Raw genomic sequence first — 23,798 nt, forward strand, 5'->3', positions numbered from 1 at the left:
GACCCGCATTGCATTGTCTAAATAAAAACTTGCTTATATTCTGTGCTTCAATGCAGTTAAATGCATATGGCTGAATGAGTAATTGGACTCAATTAAGGCAGCATTAATTGGTTGGAATGAAAACCTGCATACACACGGCCCTCCACGGCAACGAGTTTGAGACCACTGGCATAAAGTCTTAATATTTATGTAATAATTATGTGTTGAAGACAAAATGGCTTCCCCCTTCCTCTCTGGGTAGGGCTGACCGTACAGGACCCTACACATAGAGGCAGAACCCAGGAATTACAGTAACAGCGATGTTTTGCTTCTCTCGACTCAATAAAACCGGACTGCGCATCATCATCACAGCCCCTCTGCGTAATCCTCACTAGCAGTGTTCACTCAGACTCTCAACACAGCCGTGGGAGGTGCCTTTGACTTAAGAGGCACTTCATCTATCGAAGCTGATTACACACTTACCTCACCTGGCTACTTGCGTTTGACCTTAGTCGCTGCTTTCAAGGTGAAAACAGGAACGAGTCAAGGCTTCAGCTATCCAAGGGCAAGAGTGAACACCACTGATCCTGAGGTTACATAGGCACCAGCTGCGCCTTGAATTATCTTGTATTTAGGCCATTCGTAAAATGTGCGTTCGCCTTTTTAGCTTCTCAGCTTCTCCAATGGAAACGATCCTTGTGCGTATACAGGACAGAAATGTAGCCGTAAGCGATAAACACGCTCACGTCAGCTAGGTTACAGAATCTGGAGAAGTCTGGGAACAAGAAAACGCCTGGTCAAAATGTACAAAAAGGGGCTAATGGAAACGGTCACATGACGTATCGCCCCCGTCAGTATATCTGCATAACACGGACCACGTCCTATGACGTGTTTACTTAAGTGTTCTCTGCAAGACGCGAGATCTCGCTCAAACCGAACGAGAGGGGGCGAGACCTTCTGGACTGTCACGAGAAGCCACTTTCTCGTGACAGCCCAGCCTGGACACACCCCCCTATCGGGTGACCGTTTGGCGCACACCTGTGCTCCAGGAGGTAAATTTCCATTGCGGGCTCCAGTGTAAACAGTGGAAGTGTGGCGTAGTTCAGCGCAGGCTGTGTGCTGGATTTTAAGCACGCAACAGGTACCGCTTTTTGTGTTTGCGCAGATTTCAGGTTCTCTTTAAACCCTCAGGTTTCAGGAACATACTGTATTGTACGGTCCATAATGGACAAACACAACACTTCAACGCTCTGAAGCTTTGGACAAACCCTCCCTATTCCCGAATGTCTGTCAGATGGAGTTTGAGATGGCCTTTTTGTTTCCTCTTCAGCCCAGAGGTTCACTTGACCATGTCGATGCAGTTTGAGTTGTTTGTGGACCTAAATATGAACTAAATGTTCTTGCATATTTTTTTCCTTGCTTTGCAGTCATTTTCCAGCATGCTCCATGAGTGTTTTTGTACAGATACTTGTTATGGTGTTAAAATCTTGTATATATTTAACACTTTGGAGAGTAGGTGTTTTGGAATGCTTTTTCAAGATTCTAAGTCAGTGTTCTAGAACTCCATTGCTTTTACTTACCAGTAGTGATCATCACATTCAAGCTCAGAACATTCTAATGACATATTTGTGATATTACACCTTAAATGGTTAAAAAAGGGTTTCCAGGGAAATAAGCCCACGTGTTGGTCTGTAAAACAGAACAATGTGGAAAAACCTTTAAAGGCTGCCTGAGAGGATGAGGATGGAGGGAACAGAGCGAAGAGCACGCCGAAGGAATGCTGCATCAGAAGCGTAAAGTTAGAGGCTTCAGAAAGGTGAGGGTTGGGGAGCAGCGTTTATAAATGCTGTTCTCTATTCCTAGTTCATAAGGCATGTCTGTCAGAGATCCATGGGACAGCTGCACCAGAGAGCCCTGAGGCCCACTGTGGAGCTACACCGCAGAGCCCTGAGGCCCACTGTGGAGCTGCACCTCAAAGCCCTGAGGCCCACTGTGGAGCTGCACTGTAGAGTCTGGAGGCTCACTGTGGAGCTGCATCAGAGGGCCCTGAGGCCCACTGCGGAGCTGCACATGAGATCCGCAAAGTCCAGTGAGGAAACTCAGTGAGGCACTGAAAATATCTCCTGCTCCCATGTTGATGCATTACAAGACCTCCACAGACCATCTCTGGTTCAGGTTCTTTTCTTCAAACACTTTGAGAATCACTTGGTTTTTGTCGTAGTGCTGCCCTCCTGTAAGAATAAGAAAGGACATCTCACATTATATTAATATGACACCAAACGTTACTATAAAATGTATGTAAAGTTTTAAATCACAGCTGATAATCTTTCCCCATGATATAAAAAGGAGCTGCTTGCAGGCGTCAGGTGTTGACCAGCCCAGAGTTTGGTGGCTCATTTTAATAGTGCACTTTTCAAACAATCCACAAGATGGCGCCAAGTAATGAGGATTTGATCCTGCAGGGAGCCACCCGCTTCCTGCGGTCATACAAATACCCGAGTTTAAATGAGTTTAAATGAGTTCAGGCAGGACTGGCAGCTGAAGCAGCGATTCCCTTGAGATTAAACAGAAGTCTGGAACAGGCCTGACACCAGATAAAAACTCTTCACCTCTTAACTTTTCATCCCAGACAAAGGCTTTCGAGACCGTCAAAATCACATTTTTTTTTTGATTCAAGACTATCACAAATAAAGTCTTCAAGTGTGTGTTCATCATTTTTTAAGCACAAATTACAAGTGGCTACATGAACTGTAAGTGACTACATTAACATCGGAAATAACTTAAGATGGCAGTTCACCCAATATGGCTGCAAAATATATATATATTTTTTTAAAAGCTCTGTTAGTCACCAAAATGAATCACACACAAGAACATCTGTACAGCAGACCAGTCAGGTTTCCATGGAGATTTTCCTGCCCCTGCTACTCACAGCCTAAAAAAAAGCCTAAAAAAAGTCGAGCCCTTTGGAATGAGCCAGGACAGGAGGAAAAAAAGGCAAGTTGCACCCGGTGTCTAAAGGTGTGAACACCCAGGGTGCACAGCGTGCTACAGAAGCAGGTAAAGGTGCTCAAACAGCTTGAGCTCAAGGCTGCACACCTCCCACTCATGCTCAAAATGTCCAAACAATCAGAAATAAAATGCCATTGATTTTATTACATGGTAAGGGAATATTAGTTCTGTCATAAACACTGTAGGGCATATCCCAAGCTATACAGATCTCAGAACCATGCAGTACAGCTGTGTGTGTGTGAGTGTGCACGCGCGCGGATGTGTGTGAGCAGGCATATATGTGTGCGTGTGTGTGCATGCATGCGTGCGTGTCTGACTGTGAGCAGGCATGTGTGTGTGTGCGTACGTGTGTGTGTATGTATGTGCCTGTGTTTGTGTGTGGGGGAAGTGTGCGTGTGTGTGCATGCACGTGTGTGTGTGTGTGTGTGTGTGTGTGTGGGGGGGGGAGTGTGTGTGTGTGTGTATGTGCGTGTGTTTGTATGTGTGGGGGGGAGTGTGTGCGTGTGTGTATGTGCGTGAGTGTGGGTGTATGTGCGTGTGTGTATGTGCATGAGTGTGTGTGTGTGTGTGTGTGTGTGCGTGAGTGTGTGTGTATGTGCGTGAGTGTGTGTGTGCGTGAGTGTGTGTGTGTGTGTATGTGTCTTCCTCTCATCCATAATCTGTTCTGTCAGTTTTTCCAGCTGCAGGTGACAGCCAATCACATGCTCTGCTGCTGACAGCCAATCACACACTCAGCTGAACTCAGCAGCAGGAAATGACACCAGCAGGCTACTCAGGTCATAAACCTGCATATTTATGAGCCAGAAATTTTCCTAACACTACTTACACAACAACGTGAATAAAATATACTGTAGAAATACGTGAACAAACTAGATACCATCTTAATGCTCAACTCAATTAAATCCTCCATTTCTGCTTCTGTTCGTTTAGCTTTGTAGTCCTGGCTCGATCCATAATCAGATCAAACTGGACTTGCTAGTATTTTCTGCTGATTTATAAGTCATGATTCACAGACCTGAAGGGCATCCCTGTTTTTCATACAACAGCCCAGTGTATATTGGCTTATAGTGTTGTCATTTTTAATGTTGCCTTGAGGATTCTTCTGTATGTGTGCATGTGTGTGTGTGTGCATGTGCATGTGTGTGTGTATGTGTCTGTGTGCATGCATGTGTGTGTGTGTGTATGTGTCTGTGTGCGTACATGTGCGCATGTGAGCGAGCATCTGCGTGTGTGTGTGCATGCGTGCGTGCGTGCATGTGTGTGTGTGTGCGCATACAGCCAAGCAATCTCCATAGACAAACAAATCCATTGGCAGTAGAATGGGTTGTGCTGAAGAGCTCAGTGACTTCCAACGTGGCACTGTCACAGGATGCCACCTTTCCAACAAGTCAGTTTCAGTTTTCAAATTTCTGCCCTGCTAGAGCTGCCCCAGTCGACCGCAAGGGCTGTTATTGTGAACTGGAAACATTCCAGGAGCAACAACGGCTCGGCCACGGTAGCGGTTAGGCCTCACGAGCTCGCAGAACGGGAGCGCTCTAGTGCTGAAGCGTGTGGTGTGTAAAAACTAGTCCTGGGTTGCACCGCCTGCTACACAGTTCCCAGACTGCCCCTGAAAGAAAAGTCAGCACAAGAACTGTTTGTCAAGAGCGTCACGAAACGGGTTTCCACGGCCGAGCAGCCGCACACGAGCCTAAGATCACCGCGCGCAAGGCCACGCATCGGCTGGAGTGGTGTGAAGCACGCCGCCGCTGGACTCCGGAGCAAGTGGAAAAGCTTTCTCCGGAGCGATGAATCACACAGCACTATCTGGCAGTCTATCTGGGTTTGGCAGGATGTATAGCGGCAACTGTGAAGTTTGTTGGAGGGAGGAGTAAATGGTCTGGGGCTGTTTTTTTATGGTTTAGGCTAGGCCACTCAGTTCCAAATGAAGAGAAATCTATATGGTACAATGACATTCTAGAGAATTGTGTGCTTCCAGCTTTGTGGCAACAGTTTGGGGAAGGCCCTGTCCCGTTTCAGCATGGCAATGTCCCCGTGCACAAAGCACGGGGCCATAATGAAATGGTTTGCTGAGTTTGGTGGGGGAATAAGTTGTTCAACAAGTACATATGGGTGTGATGTTCAGGTGTCCATATACTTTTGGAAATGTAGCGTACGAAAGGTCTTCCTTCGACTCTGCTCTGGTGACACCACCACCAGACTCTGCTCTGGTGATCCAGAGGAGAACCACAGAGGTCTACATTCTCCCAAATCAGCAATGGGGTTTGTGCATGAGCCCGGCTGTGGTTGCAGGTAATTGGACATTACGAATTAGTGTGGGAATTGGACATTTTCAGGCCCAGTTGGGCGGCAACAAACAAAAAAAAAAAAACAATGGACAGTATATGACCCTGCAGATGATTGGTCTGTGCCCAGCAGGGGGCAGGGTTTACAGCGAGTCTGTGTTCTGCAAGGGGCGGGGTTACAGCAAACCCGTGTTCCACAGGGTGGGGGGGGTGGGGGGGCTAGAGTTCGTCTTTCTGGAGTAGGTAAAAAAAGAGGGACACTGCTGCTATCCTGTAATGACTGTAACGACTTCACACAGGAAGCCACTGTCATAGTAAGCTGTGTAGTGCAATGTCACCGACGGCAGACATTGTGTCTATGCAAAGCATAAATTTGCCTTTCAAGGGAACTTCAAAATGCAACGAACATCTGCCGTTTGGTCCCTGTTTCAAAGCCACTTCCCTTTCTTTTTTAAATGGTTGAGTTCATTTGTTGAGTAATCAGCTAAATGCAGATACATTTGTGTGAATTAATTACAATTAAAACCGCACACCAGCCACCAAGAACGGTCAGCAGCCAGATCAAAAAAGGTCAGACTTTGAAGTCAGAAAGACCCACAATACACTGCCCCATTGTACCGGTACATAAAGGCCAGAGGCTTTATAAAATGTGAATAACAAACTTAAGTAAGATGTTTTGAAAGGGCAACCACACAAGAGATGTTCTTTCCTTTGAAGGTTCTTTCCTTTACCAATACCAGCTCCTTCAAAGCTGCCAGACCATAGCGTATCACCAGCACACCGGAGGACAAATGGGGATCTACCCCTTCTCCATTTAGCTATAGAGCAGTCCTACTCGACTCCAGGCCCTGCGGGTCGTGCTCCAGCCACTTCACTACACCACCAGATTCCACTAAGTCAGTCAGTCATGTGGGCGGGGCAGGGCACTGACCTTTGACCTCCAGCACCAGATCGGGCTTCAGGTTGCAGAAGACCAAGCCGTCCCGCGTGATGCTCCACGACTGATTCTCCTTCCCCATCTCCGGGGAAACGCACAGCCTGCTGCCCGCCATGACAACCGTCCCTGTCGTTTCCAGGCAACAGTCCTCTAGCAACTGCAGGGTACAGGAACAGGGCCCGGAGTCAGCCACACCCAAACCAAAAACCTCCCGCATGTGAAACTCAGTGCTCAGTGAAACAGACACAGATTCTGTAGATCCACCAGATGCTCTACTCCGATGTCACTTCTGTCCTCCCTGCTTCATAGCCACAGATTCTGATTAGGAAAAGGAGTTACACAGCAGTACAGAACACCTGCTGCCACAGTGGGGTGCTTGGCCACACCCCTGCAATTAATTTACAGAATATCCATCAGAATCATTGAGATTGTACAGAGCAGCAGAGTCTCTAGAGTAACACAGGCCAACGCAATCTATCCCAGGATGCAATTCACCATCCAGGCTTCTAAAGTAGAGCCACAGTCAAACCACGCACACACACACACACACACACACACTCACACGTGTGCACACACACACACACACACACACACACACACACAAACAGGCCGTTGTCATGGCGATGGTACCTTGCAGCGCAGTTTTCCTTTGTGATAGCTCCAGATCTGCTCGACTCCGCCCGTCTCCTCCAGCGCCTGAACCCGCATCAGCTTCACCTCGTCCAGCGGCCCCGTCAGAGACATCCACCCGCTCGTGTGTCTGTTCTGCAGCCGCACGTACACCGGCTTCTGCAGAGACACACACATACACACACAGGTATATTACACTGGGTTCTGCAGAGAAACACACACACACACACACACAGGTATATTACACCGGCTTCTGCAGAGAAACACACACACACACACACAGGTACATTACACCAGCTTCTGCAGAGACACACACACACACACACAGGTATATTACACCGGCTTCTGCAGAGAAACACACACACACACACACACACATACAGGTACATTACACCGGCTTCTGCAGAGACACACACACACACATACACACACACACACACACACGCACAGGTACATCCAGCTTCTGCAGAGAAACACACACACTGAAATTCTTTAGCATTGCACATCTCTGTCATGCACACGTTCTTTCTTTCATGAGTGAAAATGCAGAACATCTGAACCACTGCTACAGCTAGAGCAAAAAACAACCAGCTCTGCATTCCTGACTGATGACATCACCATCATCCACTGAGCACTGCTGAGCTCAGACATTCAGTACATTCTACAGTACAGACTGCATTACAGATGCAGTACAGACTAAAGTACAGACCACACAACAGTCTACAGTATAGACTGAAGTACAGACCACACGGCAGACTACACTACAGACTACAGTACAGACTGGAGTACATATTTCACTACAGTCTACAGTATTGACTACCCCACAGACTACACTACAGACCACATGACTGCAGAACAGTCAGGCTGCAGTACCTGGAACAGCGGGCGCAGGGATCCAATTCGCTGCCAGCCACTGAACTTGTACCAATCCCCGATCTCAGTGGGCTGCAGCACAATCTGGCGACCCTGGAAATTATTGCTCTCATACAAAACCCACCTGTGGGAGAGAGAGAAAGTGATCAGATACACACATATATACACACACACACACACACACACACTCACACTCCCACACCGTACAGGAATCTGTCTCACTGAGTAATACAGTCAGTATTACATACACACACACGCAATGTTGTTGGGTCATTTACACCCACTGCAGGCAGTGTTGTTGGGTCATTTACACGCACTGCAGGCAGTGTTGTTGGGTCATTTACAGGCACTGCAGGCAGTGTTGTTGGGTCATTTACACACACTGCAGGCAGTGTTGTTGGGTCAATTACACCCACTCTAGGCAGTGTTGTTGGGTCGTTTACACGCACTGCAGGCAGTGCTGTTGGGTCGTACGACTCCCCTGTTCTCCCAGCACGATGCGATTTCTGTCATGTTTCCAGGAGAATTCTGCCAAACCAGGATAGGAATGCGTTCAGCTGCCAGGCGGACCAACCCTTCCCCAAAACTGCAGGGGGCCGCCATTTCGGCAGGGAGATGTGTCACCCTCCTGCGATTCATTCACCCCCCCCCCCCCCGTCCACCCCCCACCGCTGCTAGTTCATTACCTAAAAGGGGGAGTCTACCACCTTCACATGGGACGATCCTAAATTTAAACCCCACACCAGGCCGTCCAGCCGCATTCGTACCCTGGCCGGGAATTTTGCACGTCCTTGTCAGGCGTGTAAGTGTAATATGACTGTGCAGCCCCAGTGGTCCGTGGAGAGTAAAATTCTCCCTTAATCAGCATTCACTGCTCTCTCTCTCTCTAAACAGAGCGTTTAATCACGAGTGCGTGCTGAACTGGATCGCCCAGGCGCTCTTACACACCTCTCACTCGGTCATCAGCCCCACTACAAGACAGAGGGGAGTGTTCTCAGGATCGTCAAGGTAACCAACACAGAGGATTGTGGGATACGCTGTCAGTATGTGTGGAGGTTACAGGCAGAGTGGATTGTGGGATACATTGTCAGAATGTGCGGAGGTCACAGGCAGAGGGGACCGTGGGATACACTGTCAATGTGTAAAGGTCAGAGGCAGAGAGAATTGTTGGATACATTGTCAGGATGTGCAGAGGTCACAGGCAGAGGGGACTGTGGGATACACTGTCAATGTGTAAAGGTCAGAGGCAGAGAGAATTGTTGGATACATTGTCAGGATGTGCGGAGGTCACAGGCAGAGTGAATTGCGGGATATATTGTCAGTATGTGTAGAGGTCACAGACAGTGGGAATTGTGGGATATGCGTTCACTCACATCCCTCCCTCCACCAGCAGCGAGGGGACATGCCCGTCAGACCCGGCCTGCTTCAGGCTCACCACAGGCGACTTCAGAACCAGCCTCCTGCCTCTGAAGCTGGGCTTGGAGAAGAGAGTGATGGAGGGCAGGGAGAACTCCTGATGGAGGAGAAGAGACAGTATGAAAAAGAGAGAGAGCGAGAGCGAGAAAGAAACAAACAGTTGGGATCATGTCTTGACAGTTAGGAACACCACACTATGAGTCAGAGAGCAGGGAGCAGGAGTACAAGTTACAGTCTGTTCTGAAATGGCCTCACATCCTGGCTAGCACTCATACAGGAAGTGTGCATGCTCTTCTTAAAGCAACAGTACAGAGTTAAGTCCTGACTCCACCCTGCATAGTTACGGGTTGTTTAAGTGTTCTTTTTCCCAGCATGGAGCAGGAGGGCTCTGTAAAGACTGCATGTTGGGACTAAATGACACTGCCCTCTAAAGTTCCCTGATCTGGTTAATTACTTGGGTGATGGTAGCTTTACTTTCAAAAACAAAGATAATAAATGATAAGTTTGCCATCCTGCATGGTCTCCAAAGGCATCTCACTTCCTCTTTTTCAGAATCTGGGCACAACGGCTGTACACTCACCTGAGGCTGTGAGCCTGCAACCTCCTAAATGCCAGGCTCCACCCATAATCACAGAATGCTGCACATTTACCACATGTAATTACTGGCCCGTGAACCCGAGGACATTGTGCTCTGTCGACCTTCCTGGCAGGTGAGACTACATGGAAAATTCCACCTTCTGTGCTACATTCACACCTATCTTATACAAACACACACTCACACACACATACGCAAGCACACACAGACACACCACACACACACACACACACACACACACACACACACACGCACACACAATTTATAAAAGCTGTACTCACAAAGCAGATGGTCTGTAGCGAGAGGACGGTGGAATTGTGGGGCAGGCCCATGGCAGGGGGGTCGGGGTACTCCCCCTCCTCCAGGACGTACATGTTCTGTGTGAACTGAGGACCCTCGAACGCCACCCAGCTAGGACAGAGACATCCAGGGGCCACATTACCACCAAGGGCCACATTACCAGCAAGGACCACATTTAAGCATAATGAAAACATAAAATTTACATACCACGTTGGATGAGGTAAACAAAATTCTAGATCTAAAATGACTTAATTTTTTTGTTATTTCTTTATAAATGTAAATATGTTTGTGCTCATGGGGCTTCTCTGGATGATATCTTTGCCCCAATTGGCTTGTATACACAACATTCCCAACAAAAGCTGAAATTCTACACATTCAGCAAAAAAGCACACTTCATTCTTCAGGAAACACAAAGGATAGTTTGTCTCCCTTCTCATCTGTTCTATCTGGGCTACAATGCATGCTGGGAGCCAGGAAACAGTGGAGCACTGCTTTGGAAAGCCAGCAGGCCCAGAAATCAAGTCACCGTGACCCCTGAACCCCACCCTGCCCCACAGCACTACCCACAGAGCAAGGCCCTGTCATGCTACAGTCGCCATGGGAATGGAGCCATCACTAGCTGCACTAAAGGAAGGTCAGCCAACAATCACATTTTTGGCCCTGCTGATTCTAGGGGTCCTCATTGGGAGCAGTCTAAGTAAAGGGGGTGTGGTCTTGTTCAAGGGCGGAGTTATCGCAGATGTAGCTCATTATCAAAATGCAGAAGCTGCCTCACTGAGTAATACAGTCAGTATTACACACACACACGCAATGTTGTTGGGTCATTTACACCCACTGTTGGCAGTGTTGTTGGGTCATTTACACGGACTGAAGAGAGTGTTGTTGGGTCATTTACACGCACTGTAGGCACCACTGGGAGAGTGGGTGATGTTAACACCAGCTGCGTGCATTATGGGACAGATTTAGAGTGAAGTAGCACTTGTGGGAGAGAGAGAGAGAGTAAGAGAGCGAGAGACGTTCCCAATATACTCACCTGCCAGCCAGAACTTTGCAGGACCCCACAGAGAAATCATCGGGCAGCACCGGTGCATTGTCATTCAGAACGTGAACCATGCCCTCGAACCCGGGCTCCGAGAACAACTGGACCTGTGGCACCAGAACCGAGAGGCTGAGTCACACATGATGACCCCAGATGACCACATGATGACCCCAGATGAACACATGATGACCCCAGATGAACACACAATGACCCCAGATGAACACATGATGACCCCAGATGAACACATGATGACCACCGATGAACACACGATGACCCCAGATGAACACATGATGATCCCAGATGAACACATGATGACCCCAGATGAACACATGATGACCCCAGATGAACACACGATGACCACAGATGAACACGTGATGACCCCAGATGAACACGTGATGACCCCAGATGAACACATGATGACCACAGAGTCCTGGTTTGACACTACACTGTACACATCATGGCAGGCCCACTTCTGCACACACCTTAAACTTGTCGATGTTTTGCAGATTATCCTGAAGGAAAACAAAAGAGAAAAAGAACTCAGCACTCAAAAGAGAATGAAACTCAATCTCTTATTGTTTTTTTTTTTTTTTTTGGCATATTACTTAGGCGATTTCACATTTTCAAACGATTGTGCTTTCAGAAACAGTTCCTGAAAGGCTCCCCCGAACCGTCTGATGTTCTCATAGCCCGAGGGCACCGCGGAAACAGATCTGAGAGCATAATGACAAAAAAAAAAAATAATAAAGCACTTTATGAAATGTGAAACTCCTCGTACCACGAAGACCGGCTGGACGGAGCCGACCTGGAAGGTGGACGCCCCCCAGTCCTCCGGGGCGCTGTACAGGCCTCGCTCCAGCAGGTACAGCTCGCCGGAGAAGCTGGCGTTCTGGAAGGCCACCCATCTGCCGGAGAGACAAGACGGGGAGGTTCAGCGCCGACGCCCCGAACGGACTCGAACAGGGAGAAAATAAACATCCGGAAGGTGCTAAACTCAAACAAAGCTAGATTGACATAAAGGAGGGATTCGTCAGGAGAACGGTCAAAACAAATATTTGGGAGCCAAACTGAACCCGAGGAACGGTGCTTAGGTAAGTTGGCGGACGCAAAAAAAAAAGAAACGTCACCGTGTGAGATGACACAAAGCAAAGGGAATGAAGTGGAGCCAAACCAAACAACACCAGAACTAAGCAAACACACCCAAACCCTTTCACACACCATACAGTAGAGAGCCTGGCAAAAGTAACAGGCTATTCCAACAAACACAGGGTCAGGATGCGAGCAGCCAATCACAGTCTAGCAGGGTAGAGCACACCCAATCACAGCACTGTAGAAGTCATTGTAGCCAACCACAGCACCACAGGAATGAGAACAGCCAATCATATTCAAGCCAGGGTGAGTGCAGCAGATCAGTGTCACAGGGTGAGAACATCCAATCACAGCTGAGCAGGGTTGAGAGTAGCCAACACCCCTTCAGTACTCAGCAGCTGTCAATAGGAGTCATAGCATCTCATGACCTGATCACAAAGCAAAAAGTAGCACATACAGTTCAGAGTAAAGTGTTTAGATGTTTATTTAGATCTCCAGGACAGAAGCTGATCTTCCTGTAGTCCACCTAGTGCGAGTGTGAAGTTCAGCAGTAAATTGTGAAGTTTCTCAGTAAAGTGTGAGGTTTATATTATTACATTATACTTGATGACTGCTGAACCTGAGAAATATGCGACAGCCACGTGGCAAAATGGCACCCTGCAAACCCATCCCTCTCCACATGGTGAGCGTTCTGGCGAAACACGACTGCTGTGCAATAGCCATAGGGCCTACACCCCCCCACCCCCATCACCCCCCAACCACCCCAAACCCACCCCACCCTACCCCCCAACCTCACTCCACTTTTTCACTTTCACTCAAGTGTTTTGTGATGATGAGATGAAAGGCGTTACATATAAACAAAATCCCACCGCGGTTGTTTTGTGACTGACAGTGCGGGGGCGCCGCAGAAATGACGGTAATAGCGGGAACCCGGCTGGGGATTTGCGCGGTGTCTGATTCGGTCAGACGGCCTAGCCTGAGGGGCGCTGCGGTTTCGACGTGACCACGCCCGCACTGGAGAACACACCCAGGGTGTGAAGCCCACAGTGTTTCTGAGGGCCTACTCCGGTTTCCCTGTCCGTGTGGAGCCTTCTGTATCCATTACACAGAGAGAGGGAAGAATACCGCACACACCCTAGTGTCATCTGTCTACCTGTCTATCTACAGGGGCAGGGCGTGTGTGTGTGTGTGTGCGTCTGTGTGCGTTTGGGTGTGTGTGTGTGTGTGTGTGCATTTGTGTATGTGTGTGTGCGTGTGTTTGCGTGCATTTGTGTATGTGTATGTGTGTTTCAGTGTGTGTGTGTATGTGTGTGTGTGTTTGTGCGTGTGGGAGGGGGTTAGGGTGTGTGTGTGCATGTGTGTTTGTGTACGGTCACATGACCAGTCTGACTGGCAGGAAATGAGCCCCGCCCCTTCGCCAGGTGCCCAGACCTGCCCCAGCAGGGCCACGCCCGTCAGAAGCTTCCAGCAGGTAACGGAGATAACGGCCGCACCCTTCCTGTCACCTGTACGGACGGGAGTCCTGCATTCACACCTTTAATCATACCTGTAATGCCCTGGCTTCCCATTCCTCCGGCAACAATGCAACAGTTTATTCAACAGCGGGTAGACACTAATGCCAACGGCCCAAGTTTGCTTTGAATCCACCATCAACCAATCAGCTCGTCACACCATTCTCTAAACATGAAACTTGAGGAGAGCCGTTTAGCAGACAAAGTCTGGCTCTGTCATGAGTCAGTAGTTTTGTGTTGCCTATCCATTTTTTAAAGTTAAACCCAAGGCTAAAATGGGCTTTTGCAGTTAGTTAGACCAGGGCCCAGTTTCACGAATCAAGGCCACTGATTTTGCTGAATAACAGCACTGAGTAAAACCGAAACCCTCCCAAATTAGGAAAGATAAAAGAGCTGTTTTGAGTTTCAACTCCTGTTTAGAGAAATACCCCCAAGATCTAAAAATGAAGAACTTTAGCGTGTGCTTGGTTCTGCAAATACACAGAAGAGTCACAGTCCTATTTTTCCTTATGAGACATTTCCTCAATGGTAAGCTATCATTTCAAATTCAAAATGAGTAATCGGTCGGTACTCGATGATGTTCCTGCTTGAATGTCCTCTCATATTTTTTAATGATTAGCAAATAATTTCATTCAATTAATCAATTAAAAATTATTAATTGACCTGTGAATTAATAATTAGGAATTAGGAAGTGGTGTCTATCAGAATAGTGAAATCTGGCTCTGTATATTTGCATTCTGAATGACTGGAAGGTTTTGGTCATAGAAGCTCTGAATCTTCAGAAGCTGAATAATTTCCCCCTTGAAAGCCGCGCTGAAGGAAATATAACAGAAGCCAGATCTGCAGCAATGTGCAGGGAAAGGCGTCTCGCCCAGAGTCGCTAAAAGGCCCAGCAGTGGAGATGACCTCACATAGCGCCTACAGGGTCACGGGCGAACAAAACCTGACACAGCCGAACAGCAGCACCGAGTTTAGAGAGAAATCCCAAACCTTCAGACGCATGCTGGCCAAAGAACATACAGTACCTGCTGGATTCGGCCAGCCCCACAAATGTAAAGGACTGAAGTGATGAAGAAGGTTTACGGAAGGTTGTCAGAGGGTTGGAAGAAGGTTGATAAAGAGTTGTCAGAAGGTTTGCAGAAGGTTGACAGAAGGTGGATAAAGAGTTGTGGGAAGGTTGACAGAGGGTTGGCAGAAGGCTGTCAGAAGGCTGACTCACACGCCGGAGACCACGTCGGCAGACTGGGTCCTCAGCCCGAATCCCGTCTCCTCCAGGCTCAGGACGGGGCCCAGCAGATCAGCGTTCAGCCCTCTGTCCCCAAAGTTCCTCTCAGTGAACAGCTTCAGTCGGGGAGACAGGAAGTCCTGCGGGGGTATAAAGGGGGAGGGGGGAGGGAGAGGGGGTTGTGCAATGTGATGATGTCACAGACAGCATTGTGATGAAGTATGAAAGTGGTGACAGTACTTACAGCCAGCACGGGTCGCAGGGACACCAGAGAGCCTATATTGCCCTCCCAGTCCCACCAGCCCACGTACTCCCCCTCCTCCAGGATATACTGACGCCCTTCGAACCTGGGTCCATCATAGCCCACCCAGCTGTGGAACAATGAACACACACAGGCACACACACACACACACACGTATGTACACGTCAGAAGTGATGTCATTACATATGATCAGTCCCAGTTAATTTGACTAGCAGAAAAAAGGGGGATCCTGCTCAGACGCCATTGGGGTACCCTGCTTAGACACTGTTTGGCTACCCTGCTTAGACACTGTTGGGGTACCCTGCTCAAATAATATTGGGGTACCCTGCTTAGACACTGTTGGGGTACCCTGCTCAAATAATATTGGGGTACCCTGCTTAGACACTGTTGGGGTACCCTGCTCAGATAATGTTGGGGCACCCTGCTAAGATAATGGAGTACCCTGCTCAGATAATGTGGGGGTACCTTGCTCATACAATATTGGGCAATATTAGGGTATTATTGCTCATACAATATATGGGTGCTCCGCTCATACAATATATGGGTACCCCGCTCAGATAATGTTGGGGTGACGGTACTCACAGCCCGCCTTTAATTTTGATGGAGCCCACAGAGCTGAGTTTGGAGGTTCCCGGGGCGGAGCTCTCCGGATTTCTCTCCGCCTCCCTGAAATCGAAGACCTCTCCCGTCAGCTCTTCCGTCTCTCCCTCGAAGAACGGCCTCTCGTACAGCACCGCCTGGAGCACAAGGTCAAAGGTCAGCCTGCCCGAACGCTCCGCGGGCAGCCCGGGCGGCCCTGGTCTGGCCCGGGCCTGTCCTGTCCTGGGACAGAGCTCTCCGCGAATTCCAGGCATTTTAAGAGTTCATTTCGAGGCTTTCAGCAGGACCTGCTCTTCAGCGCCACTCAGAGAGCCGGTGAAGCTGAACGCCAACAATAGCCACGGCTCTAAAGAGGAGCCCGGCAAACGCGGCAAGCACAGCACTCATAACGAAACATTACCCGTGGGCGGCAGTGGAGCATTGTGGGGTTTTTATAGTGTAAGAGTGTAATAAGTGTAATAAGAATAATTACCACCATGGGCCATATGTGTAATCTGTTGTCTTTTTTTTCCCTTCGATCATAACTGATACGGGAGTAAACAACCAAATGTCAGAGGCCGCGTGTAATGCTTTCAGGTAAAAGAGTATCACTGATATCTACTGGGTGCTGATAAGACCAGCGGCCTTGCGGCTTTACTGAAAAAAATAAAACAAGTCACGTGATCACATCGAAGCTGCAAGACCTTGCAGCGGATTGGCTGATATCAGTGATGAAGTTTTTCCATGGAAGAATTCCACGTGGCCTCCGAAGTTTCGTTGTTCACAACCGTATCAGACATCATTAAAGAAAAAAAAAAAAGATAAGACAGCCCATGTGCTCCATGGCGGCAGTAATTCTAACTAAGCTTTAAAAAAAAAACGTGATTTGATATATCGGTGCTGCCCGAATTGTGTGGGTACGGAACTGAGCCCATCCACACACGGGAACAGAGCCTTAACGAAAACCAGACCGTGGGGCCCGTCCACACACTGGAACATTTTGCTGAATTACTTAAAATATTTTAAGATGCTGGAAATTTGAGGGACACATCGTACCTTAACTTCCGTGGGATATTCCACCCTGATGCCACCCTGAAAAAAACAAACAAACAAACAGCGCAGTCAGACATGGCAGATATCAGACATACCTTTAGCCTATCACACCACATGCAGGCCAATGAGCAAACAATGGAGCATTATCACAGATTTACCTGCAGAATCAACACCAGTCACGCAGAGTAACATAAGCCCCTTCCCTTTACACACGCCTTTTCCTGCTATCGGGTGTAGTTTCCATTCACACACACACACACACACACACACACACACACACAATCACACACGTGTGCCAGGCCACAGGTAAATTACAAGCGGTCTCCAAGGAAAAATGATCCAAAAAAAAATTTACCCACGGTTTCCAGGGAAAATTACCAAAAAACAAAAAAATGCTGCCCAACCGCACTGCCCAAAGTGAAAATGGAAAACTATGCGACGCCCGCACATTCCCTGGAAACCAACCCAACACCAAGCCATCGCTTGGCAACGGCAAGCCATCAGAAATACAGAAAAGAAGGAGACGGAGACGAAGACTGCTTTTTGTGAGATACGGGGCACTGGCATATTTAAGAGTAAGTGATATTGCCGTAGTAACCCTCTGAGCAGGCTGCAGACACACGTTGTGGAATATGGTGTAGCAGGCTCAGACCCTGGAGCAGTTCCGGAGATGCTGGGGTGCGCTCACCATTTTGAGGGGTCGTAGGGATCCAACGAAAGGCTCGGCAAACCCCCAGGCCTCAGGGCAGGGGTACTCCCCCACTTCCAGCAATGCCACGGCACCTTGAAATCCTGGCTCACTGTACACCAGCCAGCTGAGGGAAGAACCAGACCATACATGCGCACACACACACGCACACACGCACGCACACACGCACACGCACACACATACACACACACCTGTTCAAATTCTATACATTTTCCAGTCCATTCTGTTGAGTTCAAGTGCCATAAAAGACTTGGAGTATGCGCGGAATCTGTACCTGTCAGACAAACAGACGTATATCACAACTAATCCCATTAATCTCACGGACCTGCACGGTTTGAGGAAAGTCAACTGAACACCAGACTTTACTTCACAGAACATTATTCCAGAAATGCAGCTTATCAGATGCATGACACGCAAAACGTGCACAAACATTTCAACAACCTACAGGTAAATGTTTAATACCCAGCCTGGTGCTCAGGAACGCAGCCGCCAACAGATTAGCAAAAGGGAGAACACTAGCATATCCCCTTTTCCTATTGAACAATGCTGGAATCATCCACAAACACACACACACACACATTTCTACCTACTCGTGCTGTTTTGTTTAAAAACCAACTCTGTCTCTTTCTAATCTGCCGTTTCTTTGTTTTAACATGCATTTCTTGGCAACTCTTTCTTTTACATTCTTTGAGTACCACGTATTTACCAGGTAAATATGGGACACGATTAGCAGATACCTTCACAGAGACACCGCTAAATGAACGTATTTATCGTCCAATTTCTTAGGAAGTACACAATGACACTCAGGCTGTAACAAGCCTAAACCTACAAAGCAGTCACTTCAATTGAAAGGTAATAGAGGTGTTAGGTGTTCCAAGTATTTCAGTTTTACTTCCTTAGTACTAACCTATTTTTTTAGCGGTGGTAATTACCCAACCATGCGATATTCTCGCCACCTGGTGAATAGCGAGTACTGAAGGGACTGTAAAAGGAAGCCATTTTGTTTCACAGTCAAGCACTTTCAGACGCATTTCACTGTATGAAAATGCGCTAAAGAAATGAGCTCATTACTCAGGCAGGAGAGCTGGGAACGAAGAGCTCTGTGAACCTGAGGAGAGGATTGTGGGTAGTGTTCCCACAACGCCAACAGGTAGGAGCAAGCGTTGCCCACATTCCACAAGCATCTGTGTGTGTGTGTGTGTGTGTGTGGGTGTGTCTCTGCGTGCGTGTTTGTGTGTGTGTGTGTGTGTGTGTGTGCGTGTTTGGGTGCTGAGTTTACACTCTCACTGTCACTGAGCCCTAATTCCTCATGTGTTCATAACACATTCATAACCAAAGCAGGGCACTACCATGAGCTGTAGGCTCACTTTCAAATAATCAGTGTATTCATCCGATCAGATTTCAACCGATTGAAAATATTTTCAAAATTTAGTCCAACTAAGGCCTAAATTGCACTTTGTCAAACTGCCCCCAGTTTGACCACAAATTCTGTGAACGTGTTTCGCTACTAAACCAACAGTCTGATCACTTCTGGCTGGGGCTCCAACAGAAAAAAGCGTCTGAAAAACTGAAGTCGCTGACACACAGCACAAATTTAGATAAAACCGGTTAGATTTGCTGAAAACAGCCTATGAGTGACCACTACACATACTGGAGATAGACTGCACATATCCTCTCTCCTGTTCAACTTAAAAAAAAAAAAAAAAACTTTTTTTCATCTTCGTTTGTGCCTCTGCCTGTTCGAAATGCAAATGAGGATTGCTGACTAATAGCCTTACGCTGACAGCACTGTCATGAACAGGAACACCCCACCCTGTACCGTGAAGACTCCATTCAGCACACGAGAAAAACACTTTAAATAATGCAAACTGACCAGCAAATTGCCCACGGGGCAAATTCCACCTCACCTAACCCCACACATCCCTCTCCCTCTGTACACCGAAGTTACATAGAAGTGTGTGGATTTCTTAAGCACATCTTCACACGGTGAACTGCGGTCCCAAATGCTTCGAAGATGCTCAGAAACAAACGTGTGTTAAAAACACGGAAGCTCTTATCCGAAGCCGAAACATCACCTCCTCGTGCGTTTACATGAGAAACAGAGCCACAGGCCAGGCCAGTGACACCGTTTGCCCAGGTGCAGCGTGTGCACACCACAATCATAGCTCACGTGTGCGTTGCCATGCCAACCCAGAGCTATGACATCATAATCCACCCTGAACACCCGCAAGGTAAACATTCCCACTGGTGGTCACCAGCTCCACGCAGAGTTAGAACACCAGCGCACACAGTTATGCATAAAACATGAATGAAACTAATTTCTGAGAGAGTTCAGCCACTGGATCATTGAGGGGAGAGATTAAGAGGATCGGATTCACCCTTCCAGAGCCCCTCCCTACAGAGAATCCCCCCCCCCCCTCCTCGTGGGACCCTCGGGCACAGACTAGGGCTGGATAAGCTTAAGAAGGTGCTTAAAATGTCACTGTGGGTTAATGCTCATGCTGGCGATATGCTCACTGTTAGCAACCACACCTGCTTTTAGAGTGCCAGGATTACTGGGGAAGTATGTGTGTGTGTGCATGTGCGTGTCTGTGTGTGTGTGTGAACAAGAGTGTGTGTGTTTGGGTGAGTGTTTATGCGTGTCTGTGTGTGTGTGTGTGTGTGGGGGGGGGGTATTTGTTTCTGTGTGCGTTTGGGTTATTGTCTGTGCGTGTCTCTGTGTGTGACTGTGTGTATGAGAGAGAGAGAAAATATCAGTAAGCTATTAAACTGCTGACAAGGAGCCCAGTGCACACCCTCTTTACTTACGTCCCAGAATGCACTTTGATTGAGGAGGTGCTGGGCGGGATTCCGAAGGTGCACATGTCCAGGGTGTCATCGCAGTACGCTGACCTACGCCCCAGCCCCTCCAGCTCAGTGAAGAGATCAATGTGCGGCACACTGTAGTCCTGGAAACAGCCAATCGCAGCACAGTGCCGCAGGAGTGAGCCAATCACATCACAGCAGAGAGCCAAGTGCACAAGAATATCACAGCATCAATAAAATGCACTGAACATAAAATAAATGCAATAAATAAGAGAAAGAATGAAAGCGAGAGATTGAGAGAGAAACTGCGTGTGAGACAATGAGAGATTGAGAGAGAAATTGTGTGTGTGTGTGTGTGTGTGTGTGTGAGAGAGAGAGAGAGAGAGACTCACCCTGACAGCCAAACGGACGGACCCGATGACTATGGGGTTCGAGGAAGCTGGCTGACCCGGTTGACCCGGAAGTGTTTTATCAGCCCAAATGTCCATCAGCTCCATAGACCCCTCCTCCAGGGCAACGGTGCGACCTCTGAACCCTGGCTCCTCATACAGGATCCAGCTGGGGGGTCAAAAGCATGGCAGAGGCGGGGTCAGACCAGGGGACTGATTTAGGAATTGATTATCTCGTTTATTTGATTGGTTGATTCATTGATTCATTGATTGAACAGTGTGTTTATTTGGTTGGATATGTTGACTGAGTGAGAGCTGATTTAATTGGTTGGTTGGGTTGATTGAGAATGAAAGTTGATTTAATTGATTGGCGGGAGTGACCGAGTGAGTAAGAGCTGGTTTAACTGGTTGGTCAGTTGGGTTGATTGAGTGGGTGATAGCTCGTTTAATTGGCTGGTGGGAGTGACTGAGTGAGTGATAACTTTGTTTAATTGGTTGGGATGATTGATTAAGAGATTGATTAAACAGGTTGAACAGAGGGACAGCAGGCAGGACTCACCAGCCCCTCACCACCCTGACGGAGACGACCGGGGAAAGTTTCCACCCACTGGCATCCTCCACGTCCCGGAACACCTCCAGAGCCTTCCCCTTAAACTGAGCCTGCTTATGAATGACCAACTGCAGAGAGGAAGGGGGGGGGGGAGGAGGAGAGGGAGGAAGAGAGGGAGCGAGAGAGACAGGGAGGGAGAGCGGGAGAGAGGAAGCGAGAGAGAAGGGAGGGAGAGAGAGAGAGAAGGTGGGAGAGGGAGAGAGGGATGGCATAGGGAGAGGAGGGAAAGGGGGAGCGGAGAGGGAGGGAGAGAAGGTGTGAGGACGGAGGAATAGAGAGAGGGAGGAAGGAAGGGGGAGAGGAGGGAAAGAGAGGAAGGAGGGAGGGAAAGGAGCAGTGAGATGGAGGGATAGAGGGAGAGAGGGGAAGGGAGGAAAGAGTGAGGAAGGTGACAGACAGACAGAGAGATGTACAGGTGGGTCACACACACATACTGTTACCTGTACCTCCCCACACAGGTACAACAGGCCTCCCCAGATTGGATTTGTGGGACCTCTAGGGCATGAGTCAGGTGCAAGGTGTGGAAAAAATGATGTGTATGTATGTATGTATGTATACAACTGAATTTGGGTGCGGTTCCCCTTTAAACGTGTTTTTTTTTTTTGATTTATCCTCCCTCTCCCGCTACCTTACCTTTCCGGGCCGCTTGTGGAACCCTTTGACGTCTGGGACCTGCAGAGGAGACCAAACACCGAGGGGTTAAAAGGGAGCCATTGAGGTAAAAGTACATTACAGGACTTTGCATCGCTGCTGTTCGGCAGACGCTCTTATTCAGACTGACGTACGGCACGGACACAAGCTTTAAATCAGGGACCATAGCACAGCTGCACCCCAGCAGAGGAAGTGCATTTCTAAAAAGACAGACGGTAGGGTGCTAAGGCGCTGGACTTGAGCTGACACCTTCTCAGCCGTTCTGACAAACATCAGCCAACGGAGTTACACAAACAGAAGAAGTAAAGCCAACTGGATTAGCAAACGAGTGGGGAAAAAAAAAAGAAAAAGACCAAATTCATGGGAATTCCCGGCATTCCGGAGGGCCCGTATCGGGACTCCCGCTTTGAAGCCCCGCGGGAGCGCATTCCGGAAAAAACCATTCCGGGATTCTCGGGACCCGAAAGCCCAGCGATGTGGGAATGTTAGCGCATCGTCCGGCCGCACAGACTCTGGGAATCTGCTCAGATCTGTCACATAACACGCGTTCAGCAGGTCTACGCTCTTAAGTAAGCTGCTGATTTACAGTGTGAAATAACACGAGTGCACCCACTTCAGTTACCGGAGCAACAGTGATACAGATCAGGTCAACCACTATCCCGTAGAATCGCTAAAGCAATAACGAAGGTTAAAGGCATACTATAGAGAATTTTCACCTTTAAAATCTTATAGAATAACCACGCTCAGTCACATCTACGACGCGCTGGCAATCTCTGTTTTTGCGCACATTTGCCACATTTGACAGACAAGCGAAACTACAAGCCGACCGGGGCTCGTCCAGAAACCAGCGAGCCAGCCTTTGGAATTGCTTTTTCCTCAATGGCGACAACTATCGGAAAAAAACTGAGATATAAAAGGAAAAAAATGTTATTAAAAAAAAACTGATATCAAATATGAAAATGGAGATGAGTGGACAGGGTTGAGGAAAAAGAGGTTACTTATTTGACTGTAAACACAGGACCACAGCAAGGCTAAAAATCCTGCATAACGTGCCTCCGGCTGTTGTTATTTCTCTCCGACTCATTACACAAATGGCGGGAACGCCCTCAGCAAGCAGCGCACAGAGAGAGAGAGAGAGAGAGAGAGGCCACAGACTGACACTCGTCTTTCAGGGAAGGACTTTCTTCCCTTTCTTTCCTTCCCTCTCTCCATCTCTCCATCCTCGCCTTGACTTGCATCGCGCTCGTCGGCAGAATCGTGCAAGACGACACAACGGCGGGAGAGACCGGGAGTTCAAAGCTTTTGTTCAATTATGTGTTATTATGTGGGTTTTTTTTTTAACCGGCGGTGACACCCGAGAGATGCACGGCTGCCTGCGTTTCAGAGCGCTGGAGCTCCACAGAAGGGCTCTCGGGAGGGGAGGCCAGGGTTAGTCTCGCTCATCTGGGCTACAACACCCCCCCCCCCCCCTCCGGCTCTAAAATTCCTGCCATTGTTAGGATGAATCGCTCTCTTTTTCACCAGTAAAAACAGTGGCGGGGCGTCGACAGAGTTCAGTTAAAACAGCGCCCTGTCCTGACCAGGCCTGCTGAGCCATTTTAAAACAGATGGAGAGAGAGGGGGAGGGAGGGAGGGAAGGAGAAACAGAGAGGGGGAGAAAGAGAGAGAGAGAGAGAGAGAGAGAGAGAGAGGAGGAGGAGGGAGATATAGTCGGAGATGATTGGCTTTGCCTTTTCAAACAAAGTTTACCGTCTCTCTAAACAAACAAGAAAGAGAAGCCTGCACCACTGACCCATCCCAAAGGTCTGATGCTCTCAGGAGATCAAACTAGGTAAATATTTATTGAACTTTC

The 23,798-nt window shown here is 48.4% G+C and overlaps 1 protein-coding gene across 3 annotated transcripts in view; it reads right to left on the reverse strand.

The window, feature by feature from the left end:
* Window positions 1–118: 118 nt before the first annotated feature.
* crybg1a (crystallin beta-gamma domain containing 1a) overlaps window positions 119–23,798 on the reverse strand; it is a 65,348-nt gene continuing 41,668 nt past the window's right edge. For 2 of the 3 annotated variants that reach the window (XM_035379906.1, XM_035379913.1), the window contains exons 5-22: window positions 21,929–21,967; window positions 21,245–21,363; window positions 20,689–20,854; window positions 20,300–20,439; window positions 17,471–17,597; window positions 16,786–16,821; window positions 15,733–15,887; window positions 15,133–15,259; window positions 14,883–15,028; window positions 11,842–11,968; window positions 11,546–11,575; window positions 11,058–11,170; window positions 10,006–10,135; window positions 9,087–9,226; window positions 7,714–7,837; window positions 6,841–6,999; window positions 6,205–6,367; window positions 119–2,210 (exon numbers count right to left, since the gene is read on the reverse strand). In XM_035379906.1, the coding sequence (XP_035235797.1) occupies window positions 2,122–2,210; window positions 6,205–6,367; window positions 6,841–6,999; window positions 7,714–7,837; window positions 9,087–9,226; window positions 10,006–10,135; window positions 11,058–11,170; window positions 11,546–11,575; window positions 11,842–11,968; window positions 14,883–15,028; window positions 15,133–15,259; window positions 15,733–15,887; window positions 16,786–16,821; window positions 17,471–17,597; window positions 20,300–20,439; window positions 20,689–20,854; window positions 21,245–21,363; window positions 21,929–21,967 (2,130 nt within the window). In that variant the 3' untranslated portion in view covers window positions 119–2,121. The remainder of the gene's footprint in view (window positions 2,211–6,204; window positions 6,368–6,840; window positions 7,000–7,713; window positions 7,838–9,086; window positions 9,227–10,005; window positions 10,136–11,057; window positions 11,171–11,545; window positions 11,576–11,841; window positions 11,969–14,882; window positions 15,029–15,132; window positions 15,260–15,732; window positions 15,888–16,785; window positions 16,822–17,470; window positions 17,598–20,299; window positions 20,440–20,688; window positions 20,855–21,244; window positions 21,364–21,928; window positions 21,968–23,798) is intronic. The other variant, XM_035379923.1, reaches the window with a different exon arrangement.

This window comes from Anguilla anguilla, chromosome 1, assembly GCF_013347855.1.
Source record: "Anguilla anguilla isolate fAngAng1 chromosome 1, fAngAng1.pri, whole genome shotgun sequence".
Lineage (NCBI taxonomy): Eukaryota > Metazoa > Chordata > Actinopteri > Anguilliformes > Anguillidae > Anguilla > Anguilla anguilla.